Raw genomic sequence first — 23023 nt, 5'->3', positions numbered from 1 at the left:
TAGGGTCCACTGGAGGTCATTATACCGTGTGGGAGCCACAGGGGGACATGTCAATGTAAAAAAATGCCTCATGGGGGCCCACTAGGATTTATCGCCCAAGGGCCCACATGAACCTGGAGCCGGCCCTGCCTGGCCCCCTCCAACCAATGGCGCCATTCCTCGAAAGCCAACTTGATGGCCAATAACTTCCCATCTCCCACATCATAGTTTCTCTCTGCCGGGGAGAGTTTTTTAGAGAAAAAGGCACAGGGTCGCCACTTGGCAGGAGAAGGGCCCTGGGACAAAACCGCACCCACACCCACCTCGGAAGCATCCACCTCAACAATAAAAGGTAAGGAAACATCGGGATGCACCAAGACGGGAGCAGACGCAAAACTCTCTTTAATCTTAGAAAAAGCTGCAAGCGCCTCCTCCGACCAAGAGGAAAAATCCGCCCCTTTTTTTGTCATGTCAGTGAGGGGTATGACAACAGAGGAATAATTCAAAATGAACTTTCTGTAATAGTTCGCAAAACCCATAAAGCGCATCAATGCCTTCTGATTCTCAGGAAGCTCCCACTCCAGCACAGCACGGACCTTCTCCGGATCCATGCGAAAACCAGAAGCAGAGAGGAGAAAACCCAGAAATTGAATCTCCGATACCATAAAAACAAATTTCTCCAGCTTGGCGTACAATTTATTCTCCCGCAGAATCTGCAGAACTTGAAAAAGATGATCCTGATGGGTCTGAACATCAGGGGAAAAAAATCTAAATATCATCAAGATACACCAATACAAATTTCCCCATTAAATGGTAGAAAATACTGTTAACAAAATGCTGAAAGACGGCCGGAGCATTCATCAGGCCGAAAGGCATAACAAGATTCTCAAAATGCCCGTTAGGGGTATTAAAGGCCGTTTTCCATTCATCCCCCTCTCTGACCCTGACCAGGTTGTACGCGCCTCTCAAATCCAATTTGGAAAAAACCTTGGCCCCAACAATTTGGTTGAAGAGGTCCGGGATCAGAGGAAGGGGATAGGGATCGCGAATCGTGATACGGTTCAGCTCCCTAAAATCTAGGCAAGGTCCCTTTATCCGGGGCAAGTCGACCTAGCTGCATGGGCTCCTCCACAGAGGGAACCGAGAGAGGATGAGGCCCCTGCACACTGAATGAGTCCGCACCACTGCCTCTAGACTGAAAATGACTGGACAGAGAGGTCTCGTTTCTTTCTTTTAGATGCCTGTCAAGGCGTACCGCCAATGACATGGCAGACTCTAAGGACGTTGGTCTCTCATGGAAAGCAAACGCATCTTTCAATCTCTCTGAGAGACCATGAGAGAACTGACTCCAGAGTGCAGCATCATTCCAACCTGAATCAGCTGCCCATCTCCGAAATTCAGAACAATAAAGCTCCGCAGACAGTTTGTTCTGGCATAAAAAATGTAAGTTAGATTCGGCCAGAGCAACACGATCCGGGTCATCATTTTCTGCCCCAGGGCCACAAAAAATCTTTCCACGGATCGAAGGGAGGGATCTCCCGATGGCAATGAAAAAGCCCAAGTCTGAGCATTACCCCTGAGCAGGGAGATGACAATCCTCACCCTCTGTTCCTCATTACCAGAGGAATGGGGACACAAGCAAAAATGGAGTTTGCATGCCTCTCTGAAACGAACAAAATTCTCACTGCCCCCGGAGAACGTTTCCGGAAGTGAGACCTTTGACTCGCAACAGACTCCATGGGCCGGAGCAGAGCCCAATGCTTGAAGCTGAGTCATAGATTGACGGAGATCCGCTACCTCCAAAGAAAGACCCTGCATGCGGTCAACCAGGTCAGAAAGCGGATCCATGTCAAAAAAGGACGGTTTGGCGGATTATAATGTCACGGCTGTAAGTGAGCAACAAGAGCCTGCACAATGAATAGCAACTGACCGGACCCAAACTAGGGAGGATAAAGGGTGACCCCTGTCAGACCCTAAAAGCTCTCCCTAAGCTGCTATGCACATATCCAGATCCAGATGGTGGATCGAGACATGCCCGCGTACCTAAGGCTGATGACCACTGAAACCCCTACAATAGTGGAAGGGGCACGGCCACCGGTGCCCTGCTCAGTATATGGACGGAACCGGGGTCGCCTCGGATCCAGTCAGCAAAGAAACAGAAACACACAATGCCTGAACACTTAACTGAAGGAGCTGCGGCTGCAGTGAAAACAGATCCAAAGTCAGCAGACAATATCCGAAGTATTTGCTTCAGCAGAACACAGATCCAGTGAAAAGATATCACACAGGTGAATATACTCAAGCGAGAGATACAGCTCAAATGAAAAGTATAATCCACACCTCTACAAAGAAGGAGGGGTGATTTAAAGGCAGCTAAATCAAACACAGGAGAGACAGCTGGGAGGAAGGAAACAGAAAGTAAAGACCTCATCACAGGGGCGGAGAAACAGGGCAGAGGGAACTCCTCCAAGCTATAGTAGTGACATCGTCACAGGGGTGGAGAAACAGCTGTGAGAACGTCTCAAAGCTCTGGTAGTGACAATTCCATCACACACCCCACCACCACACACACACGTCCTATCTCCATTCCACCACGATAACATTTCACCCCACATACATGTTTATCATATCCCCGCCCCCTGGACCCTGCAGACATATATATATATATATATATAGTCATATACACATATATATCCCCTCACCCACGCCCCATTTTCCCATAACTTTTACTTGCATGACCGTAATTTTTAATTTTTAGTCCACTTCAGCAGGACACAAGTGACGGCATTTATCTATTTTTATTTTATTTATTTCATTCACTACAGCAGGACATTGATACGTCCCTCAAATTACACCATACTAGTATAATCCACGGCATACATCCATTCCTTAGCAGTCCCCCCCCCTTCCCCGTCACTCACTCTTCCCTTCTCCCTTCTACACTCCCCGACCATCCTCTTGGCTGCTTCACCGTCCCCACGACGCACCATCTGAGCCGAGTCTCCGGCAGCGCTCCGCCCCCCGAGATAGCGTCACTTACTCAGCACCCGCCCACCGCCATTGCCTTTCGCCCCCCCCGCCCTCTCGCTACTCCGCCCACTCCATGTGACGAGCGCTCCATCTCAGGCAGCACCATGCCCCGCCCCCACCCGCCCTCCGGCCAGCGTCACCGTTACTGCACCCGCTCACCTCCAGCACCTCTCGCCATCCCCGGCCCCCTCTCCGCCCTCCGACCAGCGTCATCACCCCAGCCCCGCCCACCCCACGTGTCCAGCAATTCAACGCCGGCCCATTCAAATACGCTGACAGTGCGCGCTCTTTTGTGAAACAACAGCTCCAGACACCCCACGTGCTGTGATACGAGCGGCTCCACCAGGTCAGTAACCTCCATGCAAGCCAGGACCACCCCTCTAACTCATCTTCCCCACCCCTGACACCTATCCCACCCTGGCCCCCACCATCTGGGACTCAGTTATCACTTATACACCCAAACTTTATCGATTTTATTAATTACCCCTTGCTAATTCCACACATACATATAGACACATACATTTACCTCTATACTCTCAGCCACTCCTTCCAATTTTATGATATGTCACCACATTCCCCCTCCTCTTTTATGAAGTGTTTCCCCCCCCTTTATCTGGAACTCCCCTCACATATTCCTCCTACGCCTCCCCAAGGACCAAAATGCCCCTCCTACGCCTCCCCAAGGACATAAATGCACCTTACACACGGCCAAAATTATGCCACTTTGGCCACATGGTCTTGACACCAAAACATTACGTTCCTAATAGATAGTTAGCTATGGGCGCACATTCCAATGCCAACGTCCAAGGCAGATCCAATGAATCCCCTTGAGACTACTGCACTTTTATTACCACATTTTTACCATGCCTCTATATATATACATATATATAATAATTTTTATTAGTAAGTGCTTCAATGAAAAATGTATGTTTTTAATATTATCTATTCCATCTAATTTAATTCATTTTTTAAATGTGGATTCACGCATCTATTCTTTTATACATTTTTATACATGTGTATGCAGATTCACTCTCGCTACGTTTTATTATCCACACTTATCTATTATTTACAAAAGTCCATGTATGTGATCAATACATTTCTTTCTGTAGACTTGATAAAGGGGTCATGCACCCCGAAACGCATTGTCCTGAATAAACCAATTTGTCCTCTATCTTTGGTTGTGGATTTGCGCCCGTTACTCTGTCCGTTTTTTCTTGGACTTTTTTGGTCCACCAAACCTACAGGGGAACAAGTGGAAGCCCAAAACGAAGGCAGAGGAGGAGCAAGAGGTCGCCAACACAGCTGTGTTTTGGCCAGCTCCTCTGAGGGCAGGGTTAGCATGGCAGAGATGTGGAAAAGTTTTGTCACCACGCCACAGCTAACTGCACCACCACCTGATACGGAATGTGTTAGCAGGAGGCAAAATTTCACTAACATGGTGGAACAGTACGTGTGCACACCCCTCCATGTACTGACTGGTTTGGCCCCATTCAACTTCTGGGTCTCCAAATTGTCCACGTGGCCAGAGCTAGCCTTTTATGCCTTGGAGGTGCTGGCCTGCCCGGCGGCCAGAATTTTGTCTGAACGTGTATTCAGCACGGCAGGAGGCGTCATTACAGACAGCCGCCTGTCTACAGCCAATGTGGACAAGCTGACGTTCATAAAAATGAACCAGGCATGGATCCCACAGGACCTGTCCATCCCTTGTGCAAATTAGACATTTATAACTACCTTCCCTTAACCATATATTCTTGTACTCCAGGGCACTTCTTCATTCAATCCTCTTTTTTTAATTTTACCATTATATTGCGGGGCAACCAAAAGTTGAATGAACCTCTCCTTTGTCTGGGTGTCGGGGCCTAAAAATATCTGACAGTGGCCTGTTCCAGTGGTGGGTGACATGAAGCCTGATTCTCTGCTATGACATGAATCCTTATTCTCTGCTATGGGACCTCTCTCCTCTGTCTGGGTGCCGGGGCCTAAAAATATATGACAGTGGCCTGTTCCAGTGGTGGGTGACATGAAGCCTGTTTCTCTGCTATGACATGAAGCCTGATTCTCTGCTATGGGACCTCTCTCCTCTGTCTGGGTGCCGAGGCCTAAATATCTCACAGTGGCCTGTTACAGTGGTGGGTGACATGAAGCCTGATTCTCTGCTATGGGACCTCTCTCCAATTGATATTGGTTAATTTTTTTATTTTTTTATTATTCATTTCCCTATCCACCTTTGTTTGCAGGGGATTTACCTACATTTTGCTGCCTTTTGGAGCCCTCTAGCCCTTTCCTGGGCTATTTTACAGCCTTTTTAGTGCCGAAAAGTTCGGGTCCCCATTGACTTCAATGTGGTTCGGGGCGAAGTACGGGTCGAGTTCCCGAACCCGAACATTTTCGGAAAGTTCGGCCGAACTTCTTGAACCCGAACATCCAGGTGTTCGCTCAACTCTAGCCAGGGATGGGTAGTGGGTGGAATTAGGGGGCCCAATTCAGATTCTTGCTATGGGGCCCAATGATTTCTATGTACACCCCTGGCTACAAGCATAGCATATGGGTGGACCAAGTAGATTTTATAGGTCCATAACTGATTTTTCTGAGTTGGACAATAACATGCACAGTTACCATAACAGTGTGACCATAACTCCCATTATTATGACAAACAAAATGCCCCTATTCAGGGTCCAGCTAAAACCCTCAATTTCAATGAATCAGAGATTTGTTTGGACTGCTAGGCCATGATGCAAAATTGGTTGCCAACCCACCATGTGCTTTTTATTTAAATTGGTGTCTTATGGCAAAAGGGCCTATGGAGCCCCTAGAGCCCCCTTTTGTAAGTAGCTGGTGCAATGACAGGGAGCAGCGATAGCGCCGCCCCCGTCATTGTAACCCTCAGATGCCACGTTCATACTTGATTGCGGCATCTGAGTGTAAAATTAACAATAAAAAAAAAATGTTATCAAACTTACTGCCTCCATTTGCTCGTGACGGGCTGGCCGCCGGCAACTTGCTTGAAATTCTCAGCTGAAATCCTGTGCGGGGCATGATTATGTCATCACGCCAGCTGGCGTAGGGACGTATGACATCATCACAGTGGCCTGCATGATGATGTAATCTCGTGCCACACGGGATTTCGGCCGAGATCTTCAAGCAAGATGACGGCTGGCAGCCCGTCGCCAGCAAATGGAGGAGGTAAGTTTGAATTTTTTAGTTTTTTTTATACTATTTCAGGTTAAATCGATTCGCTGACAAGAAGCACGAGGAAATTCGGCTTCTAGGCAAATCAAATTTATACTTAAATTCAGATCGAATTCCACTTTGTAGGATTTGATTCACTCATCTCTTGTGATGAGGGTCTTGGTGCGATAGCAATGTCCCTGCAACAGATTTAAAATACTGTATAGAGCCTCATATTCAAAATCCAACATCACTACTTTATGGCAGGAAAACACATTCAAACGACTCACAAGTTGCTTCCCCATCCAGACATGATCTTTATCTGAAGAACATAATTATTTGTCCATCAGGGCCATCAGTGATCGGACACTTCTTCTGGATATGCATCTACATAGCTTTCAAGGAACCTTTCCGGCTTTGCATGGAGATGAACCTGGAGGCTAGGCATGTGTAGAGAGAGTGTCTGATGAGGTGAACGACTAAACATCCAACCTAACTTATAATAATACTTTAAAAATACATTTTTATCATGAGAACTTTGTCATTACGACCATTTGGAGTTAAGGGCAGTTGTGTATTAATCAAGGACAAATGTCCTTGGATCCATTCCCACCTTGTTCCAGTGAATATATAAATAGGAAAATGTGCAGCAGACCAGTACACTACGACTTAGAAACCAACCATGAAGCTTCTTCTGGTAGCAGTCATCCTTGGAGTTGCAGGTACGAATACCAACAAATACCTAGGAGCAAGTATTACCCTTTCCTTTTAATACTTAAAAAAGCTTTTAATACTTTAATCTGTTGACATAGTTTTTTCTTCTTTATTTTATCATCACAGCCGCCTTCGATGACGATGATAAAATTGTCGGAGGTTACACCTGCTCTAAAAACTCTGTTCCCTACCAAGCTTCTCTGAACTCTGGATATCATTTCTGTGGAGGAAGCCTGGTTAGCTCCTTATGGGTGATCTCTGCTGCTCACTGCTACAAGTCGTAAGTCCAACTGATTAAAAACACTAAGTGGGTCATTTACTATCAGAAATACGGTTTTAATAGATGACCCCCTAAGACGCTAAATATCCAGATTTTTTTAAATTATTTTTTAAAGGGATTTTCTGAGACTGTACAGCCGGCATTGTCTTGTTTCTTCTTCTTTCAGGACCTGCAAAAGGACCTTTGGTGACGTAATCGCTCTCACCATGTGGTGAGCATAGTGACGTCAGCGCAGGTCCTGCTGAATGAACATAGAAGGATCTTCTATCTTAATTCAGCAGGAACTGCGCTGACGTCGCCACGCTCACCACATGGTGAGCGTGATTACGTCATCAAAGGTCCTTTTACAGGTCCTGAAAGAAAAAGAAACAAGACAATGCCGGCTGTGCGATCAAGTGGATGAGGTGAGTTAATAATTATTATTTTTTTAACCCCTCATGTATTTTAGTAAGAATTCTCTATTAGGAATGCTATTATTTTCCCTTTATAACCATGTTATAAGGGAAAATAATACAGTGAATAGACTTTAATGGGGTCCGGGGTTGCTCATCCCTATCATCTCCTAGCAACCATGCGTGAAAATCACACTGCATCCGCACTTGCTTCCGGATGCTTGCGATTTTCACGCAGACCCTTTTATTTCTATGGGGCCTGCGTTGCGTGAAAAACTCAGAATATAGAACATGCTGCGATTTTCACGCAACGCTCAAGTGATGCGTGAAAATCACCTCTCATCAGCACAGCTCCATTGAAGTGAATGGGTCTGGATTCAGTGCGGGTGCAATGCGTTCACCTCACACATTGCACATGAGCAGAAAACCATGTGAAAGGGGCCTTAGAGTTGCAGAAAACCCCTTTAAGTGCATATTTTTCTCCTCAAATAGTCTAGTAAATGAAAAAATAAGAAAGGAAAGTAAAACTTAACAAAGATGAAAAGAGAACAAAACATATATGGAATAAATATCTATTAAAATTGTAAAAATATTAATGTAAATATTTAGCTAATGTAAAAAATTAAATTTTTTAACACAAATTTACATCAAATTCTAGTACATCAAAACGTATCTAAAACAAGTTTGAAGAAAAGTTTTATAAAAATGTATAAAGGAAAACTGTTTAAAAAGCATATGTTATACTCAAAGAAAATGATACCAATAAGTAATTATGAGCGGCATAGGCATAATTTGTTTTCGTGATATTTCGTAAATTTTTTGCATATTATTCGCAATAAATTAGCGAATTCTAGAATTCATGATCTCCAGTCATTATGTTTGCGATTGCGCAAATCGGCACTAATGATAAGGATATTTTTTGCGCAATACATTCAACGTCACATTTTATCAGGTCTGACTACATATTAGTGATTGGTGCACTATGTATTGTTGTGACATCACAGCACTATGTCTGTAGCATGTATGTATGGACGGCAGAACCTATCAGCTACACTATATCACTATCTAACCTACACTGACTATCTCCCACTACCTATCTGTATTATATATATGCGCTAACTAACTAATGTAATTGGATAAGGAACAGGATCCAGATGAAAGCACAGAGCACAGCAATGTCACTCCTGTCTTTTTTAGAACTGAAAACAAAAAACTGCAGGGGAGGTATGGTAAGGGGTTGGCAACTTTCCTATTGGTTGCTAGGGATGTTGTTAAGCTCTGACAAAGACATTGCAGCCTTCTCATTGGCCCACAAGTAAGAATGGAGGTTACTGGTGAGAAAAAAATCTAGAATATTCCCGATTACGAATATATAGCACATCTTTGCAAATTCTCAAAGTGCCGATATTCACGATAAAAATTTGCAGTTAGAATATTCACGATCAACACTACCAATAAGCAGGGGTGGGACAAGTTTTGTTAGTCCCCAAGGTGGTGCTTATTGATGGCCCACCCCTCTACTAAGATTCCAAAAATTCAGCATTTCATAGTCCCATTTCTCCTTTACCTACAGAACCAGTTCCTAGAATTCTGATAAAAAAAAAAATCCAAATTAATTAGAAAATTCCAAAATTCTCCCCAGTGAAGACCTAAGCAACCACCTCTCCACCCAACCCTTGTCCTCCTGCGGGCTATACATAATACAGAAACAGACAGAAGAAGACCACATCAATATAATCTTTTACAGTACAAAGCTTGAGCTGGTTTTAATATACCACCATCTGTCCATTAAAAAAAAAAAAAAAAAAAAAAAACAAGTAAAATTTTCTACTTACAGGAGCATTCAGGTTCGCCTGGGAGAACACAACATTGAAGTCAAAGAAGGCACCGAACAGTTCATCAACTCTGCCAAGGTTATCAGACATGAAAGCTACAACTCCAGAACCCTGGACAACGACATCATGTTGATCAAGTTGGCCTCTCCCGCCACCCTCAACTCTTATGTCAATACTGTGCCTCTGCCCACTGGCTGCGCTCCTGCTGGCACCACCTGTCTGATCTCTGGATGGGGAAACACCCTCAGCAGTGGAAGTAAGTCAACAGATTTTTTTTTTAAGGAAACCTTGAATTCATTGCACATACAGTGTAAGCAGATATACTACATGTACACAAGCACAGAAACATCTGCAGTACTATATAATGTATACATTCATACTAACGACTAGATATGAAAAATTTCAGAAACGATCGACTCGGCTGATTCGCCGAATTATACCCCCAAAATTTTTTTTTGCTTTTTTTTTGTAAGTAGCCGATGTACTGACAGCGAGGAGCTTGAATAGCGCCGCCTCCATCATTGTACCCCTCAGATGCCGCATTAATACATGGTTGCTGCAATCGAAGTGTACATTTAACAATAAAAATGTTTTTTTTATCAAACTTACCGCCTCCATTTGCTCGCGACGGGCCGGCCTCCGCCATCTTGGTTGAATATCTCGGCCGAAATCCTGTTCGGCAGTAGATCATGTCATCACACCGTCCAGAGCAAATGGAGGAGGTAAGTTTGAATTTTTTTGTTTCTTTTACCATTTCAGGTTAAATTGATTCGCTGACACGAAGCAACTCAGCTTCTGGGCGAATCTAATTTATCCTGAAGTTCGGATCAAATTCCACTTTGTGAGATTCGTTTCGCTCATCTCAACTAATGACATCCTTCATTTTATCCAACACATTTTGCAACAGCTGCATAAACATCAACACACACAATAAATAAACATATGCATGCCATATAAGTTCATGGATATATGTATGCTTAGGATATAAATACATTTTTGTGTTGAAAGTGAGTTGGTCCACTGGTGTTCTGGGGCTTAATAGTTCAACAAAGCTTCAAAGACATAATTGATTCTTATCCTCATGTGTTCTTTTGCAGCCAACTACCCTGACCTCCTGCAGTGCCTGAACGCCCCCATCCTAACTGCCTCCCAGTGTAGCAGCGCCTACCCAGGAGAGATCACCAGCAACATGATCTGTATTGGATACCTGGAAGGTGGCAAGGACTCCTGCCAGGTAAATGTCAACTTATAATAATGCAAACTAAGCAATCACAGGTATTCGTATGTTCTGTACTTAACCAGGAGGTGAGTAAAGGCTAAGTCCTTACAGGCTGTATTGGCCCTTGTGATCTTGGAGACCCACAAAAGGATCACACAGTGATTGATCCAGACTCAGAAGATTCATCAAGAGCAGATATTGATGCAATAGGTGTGGCAGTGTCTCTCACAGAGAGTACAGGAGTAATGGTTACACAAAGGCACAACACTTGACAGTTACAATTCTAGGCACTTTAGAGGCAGAGCTTGTTAAGAGCTCATTTGCATCTCTTCAATTCTAGGCAGAGGCATTAAGCTTGGAAGTTACAATTTCTGCCTGTGGTACTAAACTTGATGGCTATAACTCTGGGCAGAGGCCCTATGTTTGATGGTTACAAGTACACCAATAGGTCAACTGTCTCTCCACGGCATACATACAGATGTAGCAGGGTTGGCACTCCCTTTGTTAACTCAAATTTCTTAACTCATTTCATTATCTTGAGACAAAAGCCATTGAAAAGAAATTTAAGGTGTTTGCTTAGATTAGATAACAAAACTCAGAAATTTCTGAAAAAAGGAGCGCTAACCATGTTGTAGCTGTATTAGGCTATAAGCCACATAGCAGGATTTGCTCTATACCAGCTTTGTGCACTATGGCACACAAATCTCTCTTTTTTCCAAGTATAGCTCACTTGCAGTAGCTTGGGGTTCAGATCTCGTCTATAACCAGTCATAACTAGGGTTGAGCGAACCCGAACTGTAAAGTTCGGGTTCATACTGAACTTTAGGATTTTATGGACCCCGGACCCGAACCCGAATATTTCAGTAAAAGTTTGGGTTCGGTGTTCGGTGAGTTAATGCCGCTTTTTGACTGCCCTTAGAAGCCATCACAGTCATGCCTACTAATGGCATGGCTGTGATTGGCCAGTGCAGCATGTGAATCAGCCTCTATATAGGCTGGAGTCATGTAGCCCTGCACGTCACTCTGCTCTTAGTAGTGTAGGGAGAGGATGCTGATGCTGTGAGGGAGAGAATAGGAAAGAAGCTTTAATCAGAACTGCAATTGAGCTCAGCGATCTACATAGATTTAGTTGTGTGGGTGCAGTGCACAATCTTTTTACCCTGCCCTGAGCCCAGTGACAGAGAAAAAGAACGTTTATCCATCTGTTAATTAGGTGGGCGGCATCGGTCATTTTATGCAAGCTCAGTGCACCAGCACAGCATAAGTTCTTTTGTGACATTGAAATACTGCAATAATAATCTGGGTTTAAAAAAAACACCCATTGGCAATATCCTACATCTGGTGCCTTTGCAGCATTTGTCAGTGTGCAATTTAAGCTAGAAATACATCAATAATTTAATGTGTTTTAAAAAAACACCCTTTTTGGGCAAAATACTAAATTTTACAGCCCTTGCTGCATCTGTCAGTGTGAAATTCGAGCATTATATACTGCTGCCATATACTGTTAGTAAAAAAAAAAAAAAAAACTTTTTGGGCAAAGTACTTAATATTGCAGCCTTTGCCGCATCTGTGATTGTTAAAAAAAAGCTTGAAACAAATTCAATCTTGGGCCTCTGCCGCATTAGTCAGTGTGCAATTTAAGCTAGACATACAGCTTTAATTTTCTGGGTTTTTAAAAACACCCTTTTTGGGCAAAATACTCAATTTTACAGCCCTTGCTGCATCTGTCAATGTGAAATTCAAGCGTTATATACTGCTGTCATATTCTGTTATAAAAAAAACACCCTTTTTGGGCAAAGTACTTAATATTGCAGTCTTTGCTGCATCTGTTATTGTTAAAACAAGCTTGAAATACTTCAATAATTTTCTGGGTTTTAAAAAACACACATTTTTGGCAATACCCTCCATCTGGGGCCTCTGCCGCATTAGTCAGTGTGCAATTTAAGCTAGAAATAAAGCTTAAATTTTCAGGGTTTTAAAAAACACCCATTTAGGGCACAATACCTAATTTGCGGCCTTGTCTGCATCTGTCAGTGTGAGATACAAGCTTTAGATACTGCTGTGCTATTCTGGTATTAAAAAAAGCACAAATTTTGGGCAAAAATCTTAATTTGCAGCCTTGTCTGCGTCTGTACATGTGAGATACACCCTTTAGATACTGTTGTTCTATTCTGCTATAAAAAAACACCCAGTAAGGGCAAGATCCTAAATTTGAGAAATATGAGGAGAGCGTCATATAAGGGACATGGCCCGATCATGGTGCTGCTGGTGGAGCTCCTGTTGCAGGGAGAGGACGTGGTCAATCTCTGCCAGCAACACGCACAAGTGAAACACCTTCCTCAGGTGACAGAACCTTCAGCGGTATTTGGTCGGGCCTAATGCGGCTCTACGAATTGTGAGGCCAGAACAAGTACAGGCGATAGTAGATTGGGTTGCTGACAGTGCCTCCAGTTCCTTTGCATTGTCTCCCACCCAGTCTCCTGCTGAAAGATCAGAGTTGGCACCTGTAGCCGATGTCTATCAGTCTTTCACCTCACCCCCTTGCAAATCAGCCAAGCAGTCTGAGCCCCAAGTCATGCAGCAGTCTCTTCTGCTTTTTGATGACTCTGCTAGCAGGGTTTCCCAGGGCTATCCACATAGCCCTGCCCCAGAAGTGGAAGAGATACCGATACCCAACCACTTATCTTTCAAGATGAGTACATGGGAGGACCATCGCAGCACGTCTCGGATGATGACGAAACACAGGTGCCAACTGCTGGGGCTTTCGAAAGAATGCAGAACGACAAGGAGGGCAGGGGTGAAGACTTGGTGGAAGATGATGTGGAGGACGATAAGATCCTCGACCCAACATGGAATCAAGGTCATGCGAGTGACCTGTGTAGTTCGGAGGAAGAGGCGGTAGTCGCACAGAGCCACCAGCACAGAAGAAGAGGGAGCAGGGTGCAAAAGTGGAGCGGCCGTTCCCTAGACAGTACGCCTGCTACTGCCCACCGCAGCAAGGGACCGAGCACACCAAAGCCAGCTCCAAGGAGCCCTGGCGTGGCAGTTCTTCAGCCGATGTGCTGACGACAAGACACGAGTGGTTTGCACGCTGTGCAATCAGAGCCTGAAGCGAGGCATAAACGTTCTCAACCTGAGCACAACCTGCATGACCAGGCATTTAAGTGCAAAGCACAAGCTGCAGTGGAGTAGACACCTCAAAAAACAAGAAAAGTTTCTGGTTCCTCCTGCTTCCTCTTCTGCTGCAGTCTCGGCCTCTTCATCTACCTCTGGAGTGACAGTGCCACCTGCCACGCGGCAAAGAGAGGATCTGCCAGCAACACCACCACCTGGGTCACCAAGCATCTCCACAATGTCCCACGGAAGCGTTCAGCTCTCCATCTTCCAAACACTGGAGCGGAAGAGGATAAGTGATGGATGAACATCTGCCGGGACGGTTCACGAATGCGATCGCTTGAACGTGATCAAATGTTCGCGAACCGCAAGTTCGCGGCGGGTCCCATTCATTTTAATGGCAGGCGAACCTGATAAACCTTCAGCTCATATTTCCAGCCAAGAAATAATTACTAGAAGTGCACAAATGGTCCCACAACATGGACAGTGACATACCAGATGTACAAACCGGATTCCAAAAAAGTTGGGACACTAAACAAATTGTGAATAAAAACTGAATGCAATGATGTGGAGATGGCAAATGTCAATATTTTATTTGTAATAGAACGTAGATGACAGATCAAACGTTTAATCCGAGTAAATGTATCATTTTAAAGGAAAAATACGTTGATTCAAATTTTCACGGTGTCAACAAATCCCCAAAAAGTTGGGACAAGTAGCAATAAGAGGCTGGAAAAAGTAAATTTGAGCATAACGAAGAGCTGGAAGACCAATTAACACTAATTAGGTCAATTGGCAACATGATTGAGTATAAAAAGAGCTTCTCAGAGTGGCAGTGTCTCTCAGAAGCCAAGATGGGTAGAGGATCACCAATTTCCACAATGTTGCGCAGAAAGATAGTGGACCAATATCAGAAAGGTGTTACCCAGCTAGGTGGTAAAGTTACTGACAGTCCACATAAACTACTGTATCTTTCCAAGTTTTACATAATTGATTTACAGAAATGATCAAACACTTGGTTGCTGGATACAGAATTAGTCTATAGTAGAGTTGAGCGAACACCTGGATGTTCGGGTTCGAGAAGTTCGGCCGAACTTCCCGGAAATGTTCTGGTTCAGGATCCGAACCCGACCCGAACTTCATCCCGAACCCGAACCCCATTGAAGTCAATGGGGAGCCGGACTTTTTGGCACTAAAAAGGCTGTGAAACAGCCCAGGAAAGGTCTAGAGGGCTGCAAAAGGCAGCAACATGTAGATAAATCCACTGCAAACAAATGTGGATAGGGAAATTAATTAAAATAAAATAAATAAAAATTAACCAATATCAATTGGAGAGAGGTCCCATAGCAGACAATCTGGCTTCACGTCACCCACCACTGTAACAGTCCATTGTCATATATTTAGGCCCCGGCACCAAGGCAGAGAAGAGAGGTCCCATAACAGAGAATCTGGCTTCATGTCAGCAGAGAATCAGTCTTCATATCATAGCAGAGAATCATGCTTCACGTCACCCAACACTGGAACAGTCCATTGTCAGATATTTAGGCCCAGGCACCCAGGCAGAGGAGAGAGGTCCCGTAACAGAGAATCTGGCTTCATGTCAGCAGAGAATCAGTCTTCATGTCATAGCAGAGAATCAGGCTTCAAGTCACCCACCACTGTAACAGTCCATTGTCATAAATTTAGGCCTCGGCACCCAGGCAGAGGAGAGAGGTCCCGTAACAGAGAATCTGGCTTCATGTCAGCAGAGAATCAGTCTTCATATCATAGCAGAGAATCATGCTTCACGTCACCCAACATTGGAACAGTCCATTGTCATATATTTAGGCCCCGGCACCCAGACAGAGGAGAGGTTCATTCAACTTTGGGTTGCCCCGCAATATAATGGTAAAATGAAAATAAAAATAGGATTGAATGAGGAAGTGCCCTGGAGTACAATAATATATGGTTAAGGGGAGGTAGTTAATGTCTAATCTGCACAAGGGATGGACAGGTCCTGTGGGATCCATGCCTGGTTCATTTTTATGAACGTCAGCTTGTCCACATTGGCTGTAGACAGGCGGCTGCGTTTGTCTGTAATGACGCCCCCTGCCGTGCTGAATACACGTTCAGACAAAACGCTGGCCGCCGGGCAGGCCAGCACCTCCAAGGCATAAAAGGCTAGCTCTGGCCACGTGGACAATTTAGAGACCCAGAAGTTGAATGGGGCCGAACCATCAGTCAGTACGTGGAGGGGTGTGCACACGTACTGTTCCACCATGTTAGTGAAATGTTGCCTCCTGCTAACACGTTGCGTATCAGGTGGTGGTGCAGTTAGCTGTGGCGTGTTGACAAAACTTTTCCACATCTCTGCCATGCTAACCCTGCCCTCAGAGGAGCTGGCCGTGACACAGCTGCCTTGGCGACCTCTTGCTCCTCCTCTGCCTTGGCCTTGGGCTTCCACTTGTTCCCCTGTGACATTTGGGAATGCTCTCAGTAGCGCGTCTACCAACGTGCGCTTGTACTCGCGCATCTTCCTATCACGCTCCAGTGCAGGAAGTAAGGTGGGCACATTGTCTTTGTACCGTGGATCCAGCAGGGTGGCAACCCAGTAGTCCGCACACGTTAAAATGTGGGCAACTCTGCTGTCGTTGCGCAGGCACTGCAGCATGTAGTCGCTCATGTGTGCCAGGCTGCCCAGAGGTAAGGACAAGCTGTCCTCTGTGGGAGGCGTATCGTCATCGTCCTGCGTTTCCCCCCAGCCACGCACCAGTGATGGGCCCGAGCTGCGTTGGGTGCCACCCCGCTGTGACCATGCTTCATCCTCATCCTCCTCCACCTCCTCCTCATCCTCGTCCCCTCGTCCTCCAGTAGTGGGCCCTGGCTGGCCACATTTGTACCTGGCCTCTGCTGTTGCAAAAAACCTCCCTCTGAGTCACTTCGAAGAGACTGGCCTGAAAGTGCTAAAAATGACCCCTCTTCCTCCTCCTCCTCCTCCTGGGCCACCTCCTCTTCCATCATCGCCCTAAGTGTTTTCTCAAGGAGACATAGAAGTGGTATTGTAACGCTGATAACGGCGTCATCGCCACTGGCCATGTTGGTGGAGTACTCGAAACAGCGCAACAGGGCACACAGGTCTCGCATGGAGGCCCAGTCATTGGTGGTGAAGTGGTGCTGTTCCGCAGTGCGACTGACCCGTGCGTGCTGCAGCTGAAACTCCACTATGGCCTGCTGCTGCTCGCACAGTCTGTCCAGCATGTGCAAGGTGGAGTTCCACCTGGTGGGCACGTCGCATATGAGGCGGTGAGCGGGAAGGCCGAAGTTACGCTGTAGCGCAGACAGGCGAGCAGCGGCAGGATGTGAACGCCGGAAGCGCGAACAGACGGCCCGCACTTTATGCAGCAGCTCTGACATGTCGGGGTAGTTGTGAATGAACTTCTGCACCACCAAATTCAGCACATGCGCCAGGCAAGGGATGTGCGTCAAACCGGCTAGTCCCAGAGCTGCAACGAGATTTCGCCCATTATCGCACACCACCAGGCCGGGCTTGAGGCTCACCTGGCAGCAACCACTCGTCGGTCTGTTGTTCTATAACCCGCTACAACTCCTGTGCGGTGTGGGGCCTGTCCCCCAAACATATGAGTTTCAGAATGGCCTGCTGACGTTTACCCAGGGCTGTGCTGAAGTTGGTGGTGAAGGTGTGTGGCTGACTGGATGAGCAGGTGGAAGAAGAGGAGGAGGAAGCTGAGTAGGAGGAGGTGGCAACAGGAGGCATTGAATGTTGCCCTGCGATCCTTGGCGGCGGAAGGACGTGCGCCAAACAGCTCTCCGCCTGGGGCCCAGCCGCCACTACATTTACCCAGTGTGCAGTTAGGGAGATATAGCGTCCCTGGCCGTGCTTACTGGTCCACGTATCTGTGGTTAGGTGGACCTTGCCACAGATGGCGTTGCGCAGTGCACACTTGATTTTATCGGATACTTGGTTGTGCAGGGAAGGCACGGCTCTCTTGGAGAAGTAGTGCCGGCTGGGAACAACATACTGTGGGACAGCAAGCGACATGAGCTGTTTGAAGCTGTCTGTGTCCACCAGCCTAAATGACAGCATTTCATAGGCCAGTAGTTTAGAAATGCTGGCATTCAGGGCCAGGGATCGAGGGTGGCTAGGTGGGAATTTACGCTTTCTCTCAAATGTTTGTGAGATGGAGAGCTGAACGCTGCCGTGTGACATGGTTGAGATGCTTGGTGACGCAGGTGGTGGTGTTGGTGGTACATCCCATGTTTGCTGGGCGGCAGGTGCCAACGTTCCTCCAGAGGCGGAGGAAGAGGCCGAGGCGGCAGCAGCAGAAGAGGCCGAGGCGGCAGCAGCAGAAGAGGTAGCAGGGGGAGCCTGAGTGACTTCCTTGTTTTTAAGGTGTTTACTCCACTGCAGTTCATGCTTTGCATGCAGGTGCCTGGTCATGCAGGTTGTGCTAAGGTTCAGAACGTTAATGCCTCGCTTCAGGCTCTGATGGCACAGCGTGCAAACCACTCGGGTCTTGTCGTCAGCACATTGTTTGAAGAAGTGCCATGCCAGGGAACTCCTTGAAGCTGCCTTTGGGGTGCTCGGTCCCAGATGGCGGCGGTCATTAGCAGGCGGAGTCTCCTGGCGGCGGGTGTTCTGCTTTTGCCCACTGCTCCCTCTTTTGCTACGCTGTTGGCTCGGTCTCACCACTGCCTCTTCCTCGGAACTGTGAAAGTTAGTGGCACGACCTTCATTCCATGTGGGGTCTAGGACCTCATCGTCCCCTGCATCGTCTTCCACCCATTCTTGATCCCTGACCTCCTGTTCAGTCTGCACACTGCAGAAAGACGCAGCAGTTGGCACCTGTGTTTCGTCATCATCAGAGACGTGCTGAGGTGGTATTCCCATGTCCTCATCATCAGGAAACATAAGTGGTTGTGCGTCAGTGCATTCTATGTCTTCCACCGCTGGGGAAGGGCTAGGTGGATGCCCTTGGGAAACCCTGCCAGCGGAGACTTCAAACAGCCTATGAGACTGCTGCATAACTTGAGGCTCAGACAGTTTCCCTGGTATGCATGGGGGTGATGGGACAGACTGATGGGCTTGGTTTTCAGGCGCCATCTGTGCGCTTTCTGCGGAAGACTGGGAGGGAGATAATGTGAACGTGCTGGATCCACTGTCGGCCACCCAATTGACTAATGCCTGTACCTGCTCAGGCCTTACCATCCTTAGAACGGCATTGGGCCCCACCAAATATCGCTGTAAATTATGGCGGCTACTGGGACCTGAGGTAGTTGGTATACTAGGACGTGTGGCTGTGGCAGAACGGCCACATCCTCTCCCAGCACCAGAGGGTCCACTAACACCACCACGACCATGTCCGCGTCCGCGTTCCTTACTAGATGTTTTCCTCATTGTTACCGTTCACCACAATATCAAAAATATTATTTGGCCCAATGTATTGAATTCAAATTCAGGCCTTTTTTTACAGACACCTAACACTATCTGGCTATCTATTTAGGTACCGTATTACACTAATAAAGGCAGTAACGACAGATTTAGCTGAATATAAATTTGAGGCCTAGTATTTAGGCGCTGGGTGACAGGTATACGTTCACACACAGAATTAGACTTGGAATTGCACAGTAGCGTGTGTGTGAAGTTATTGAGAATGATCCTATCTGCACCTTGAATCTAATATACCCTTTTAGGGATAGATTTAAAGTTGGTCTGATACAGCAGAAACCACTAAATTAGGAAATTGCTAAATTGGGAATTGTATTTCAACCCAGAACAAAAACTGTACTTTGACGGACACTAAATAACTTGACCAGCTACAGCAATAACCACAGATTTAGATGAATGTAAATTTGAGGCCTAGTATTTAGGCGCTGGGTGAAAGGTATACGTTTACAGACAGAATTAGACTTGGAAATGCACAGTAGCGTGTGTGTGAAGTTATTGAGAATGACCCTATCTGCACCTTGAATTTAATATACCCTTTTAGGGATAGATTTAAAGTAGGTCTAATACAGCAGAAACCACTAAATTAGGAAATTGCTAAATTGGGAATTGTATTTCAACCCAGAACAAAAACTGTGCTTTGATGGACACAAAATAACTTGACCAGCCACAGCAATAACCACAGATTTAGATGAATGTAAATTTGAGGCCTAGTATTTAGGCGCTGGGTAAAAGGTATACGTTTACAGACAGAATTAGACTTGGAAATGCACAGTAGCGTGTGTGTGTGAAGTTATTGAGAATGACCCTATCTGCACCTTGAATCTAATATACCCTTTTAGGGATAGATTTAAAGTAGGTCTGATATAGCAGAAACCACTAAATTAGGAAATTGCTAAATTGGGAATTGTATTTCAACCCAGAACAAAAACTGTACTTTGACGGACACTAAATAACTTGACCAGCTACAGCAATAACCACAGATTTAGATGAATGTAAATTTGAGGCCTAGTATTTAGGCGCTGGGTGAAAGGTATACGTTTACAGACAGAATTAGACTTGGAAATGCACAGTAGCGTGTGTGTGAAGTTATTGAGAATGACCCTATCTGCACCTTGAATTTAATATACCCTTTTAGGGATAGATTTAAAGTAGGTCTAATACAGCAGAAACCACTAAATTAGGAAATTGCTAAATTGGGAATTGTATTTCAACCCAGAACAAAAACTGTGCTTTGATGGACACAAAATAACTTGACCAGCCACAGCAATAACCACAGATTTAGATGAATGTAAATTTGAGGCCTAGTATTTAGGCGCTGGGTAAAAGGTATACGTTTACAGACAGAATTAGACTTGGAAATGCACAGTAGCGTGTGTGTGTGAAGTTATTGAGAATGACCCTATCTGCACCTTGAATTTAATATACCCTTTTAGGGATAGATTTAAAGTAGGTCTAATACAGCAGAAACCACTAAATTAGGAAATTGCTAAATTGGGAATTGTATTTCAACCCAGAACAAAAACTGTGCTTTGATGGACACAAAATAACTTGACCAGCCACAGCAATAACCACAGATTTAGATGAATGTAAATTTGAGGCCTAGTATTTAGGCGCTGGGTAAAAGGTATACGTTTACAGACAGAATTAGACTTGGAAATGCACAGTAGCGTGTGTGTGAAGTTATTGAGAATGACCCTATCTGCACCTTGAATCTTATATACCCTTTTAATGAATAGATTTAAAGTAGCCCTGATACAGCAGAAACCACTAATTTAGGAAATTGTATTTCAACCCTGAACAAAAATATATCCTTTGCCAGACAGCAGACAGTATTACAATTGGCAGGCCACAGCTGAAACACCAGATTTAGGGTACTGCTATTTTGGCAATTGTATTTCACCCCTCAATAAAATAGCAAGCACAGCCAAGCCCCTGATGTAGGATATAGCCAAAAAATAACCACACTATTGATGGTTAAATGCACTTGGTGACAGCTTGCCCCTGATGTGGCATATAGCCAAAAAATAACCACACTATTGATGGTTAAATGCACTTGGTGACAGCTTGCCCCTGATGTAGGATATAGCCAAAAAATAACCACACTATTGATGGTTAACTGCACTTGGTGACAGCTTGCCCCATATGTAGGATATAGCCAAAAAATAACCACACTATTGATGGTTAAATGAAATTGGTGACAGCTTGCCCCATATGTAGGATATAGCCCAAAAACAACCACACTATTGAGAGTTAAATGCACTTGGTGACAGCTTGCCCCTGATGTGGGATATAGCCAAAAAATAACCACACTATTGATGGTTAAATGCACTTGGTGACAGCTTGCCCCATATGTAGGATATAGCCAAAAAATAACCACACTATTGATGGTTAAATGCACTTGGTGACAGCTTGCCCCATATGTAGGATATAGCTAAAAAATAACCACACTATTGATGGTTAAATGCACTTGGTGACAGCTTGCTCCATATGTAGGATATAGCCAAAAACAACCACACTATTGAGGGTTAAATGCACTTGGTGACAGCTTGCCCCATATGTAGTATATAGCCAAAAAATAACCACACTATTGATGGTTAAATGCACTTGGTGACAGCTTGACCCTGATGTAGGATATAGCCAAAAAATAACCACACTATTGATGGTTAAATGTACTTGGTGGCAGCTTGTGCTGGCGCACCACAAAACACAAAATGGCCGCCGATCACCCCAGAAAAAAGTGAATGGAAAATGCTCTGGGCAGCCTAAAAACAGTGAGCAGTTGAATAGCAGCAGTTCAATGATCCACAGCTGTAGATCGATCACTGAATTAAGTCTTTTGGAGGAGTTAATCACTGCCTAATCTCGCCCTAACGTCGCAGCTGCAACCTCTCCCTACACTGATCAGAGCAGAGTGACGTGCGGCGTTACGTGACTCCAGCTTAAATAGAGGCTGGGTCACATGCTGCACTGGCCAATCACAGCCATGCCAATAGTAGGCATGGCTGTGACGGCCTCTTGGGGCAAGTAGTACGACGCTTGTTGATTGGCTGCTTTGCAGCCTTTCAAAAAGCGCCAAGAAAGCGACGAACACCGAACCCGAACCCGGACTTTTACTAAAATGTTCGGTTTCGGGTCCGTGTTACGGACACCCCATAATATACGAACTATACAGTTCGGGTTCGCTCATCCCTAGTCTATAGCAGGCAGCCCTATTACTGACACATTTCAAAAACCACATTATATGGCCTCAAAACCCAGTTCTATTCAGGAAACTCAGATGACTATATTTCTATGATCTGTTCATCTGAACTGCAAAAGGTTCTGTGGTCATATTATGGAGAAAAAAAAAATTGTGAACCCAACCTTTGCCTTCTTGTGATGTGGCTGGTACACTGTTTAACGTTTAACTAAAGATGAATCTATAATTATGCTTTTTCTCTTCTCAGGGTGACTCTGGTGGACCCGCAGTCTGCAATGGACAGCTCCAAGTTATTGTCTCCTGGGGATATGGCTGCGCCCTCAGGACCTATCCTGGGGTCTACACCAAGGTCTGCAACTACAACTCCTGGATCTTCAGCACCATTGCCAACAACTAAATACTTCAGTCACCTATTTTATTGACCCAGTTCACCAATCATCTCAATAAATGGGACATTGCCTCTACCTAATTGTATTTAATTTATTCTAAAACAATGTCTGTTTTCCTGATTTGTTTCCGCTATAGCTAAGTTTACCATTTTGCACAAATCATTCCAGCAGGAATGGGGGAGAACAACTACTGAGAGTTTTCATGATTCATAAAAGGTTATGCCTCAAAGCATTAAATGATAAAGTCAGCCCTGCTAT

General features: G+C 45.3%; 1 protein-coding gene across 1 annotated transcript; it reads left to right on the top strand.

Moving 5' to 3' along the window:
• Nucleotides 1–6855: 6855 nt before the first annotated feature.
• Nucleotides 6856–22804, top strand: LOC122940712 (trypsin-like). Its single transcript, XM_044297423.1, has 5 exons — nt 6856–6899; nt 7018–7171; nt 9401–9654; nt 10496–10632; nt 22624–22804. Exons 1-5 carry the CDS (start codon nt 6860–6862, stop codon nt 22771–22773), a joined length of 735 nt encoding a protein of 244 aa, XP_044153358.1. The 5' UTR covers nt 6856–6859; the 3' UTR covers nt 22774–22804.
• Nucleotides 22805–23023: the final 219 nt, after the last annotated feature.

This window comes from Bufo gargarizans, chromosome 6 (assembly GCF_014858855.1).
Source record: "Bufo gargarizans isolate SCDJY-AF-19 chromosome 6, ASM1485885v1, whole genome shotgun sequence".
NCBI classification, from domain to species: domain Eukaryota; kingdom Metazoa; phylum Chordata; class Amphibia; order Anura; family Bufonidae; genus Bufo; species Bufo gargarizans.
Note: the sequence above shows the minus strand (reverse complement) of the source record. Positions and strands in the feature narration are given on the sequence as shown.

Excerpts from the sequence above, each read along its gene's own strand:
- LOC122940712 (XM_044297423.1), top strand. The coding sequence starts at position 6,860 with ATGAAGCTTCTTCTGGTAGCAGTCATCCTTGGAGTTGCAG. Across the intron at positions 7,172-9,400 it reads GCTGCTCACTGCTACAAGTC|GAGCATTCAGGTTCGCCTGG; the intron begins GTAAGTCCAACT and ends TTCTACTTACAG. Across the intron at positions 10,633-22,623 it reads GTGGCAAGGACTCCTGCCAG|GGTGACTCTGGTGGACCCGC; the intron begins GTAAATGTCAAC and ends TTCTCTTCTCAG.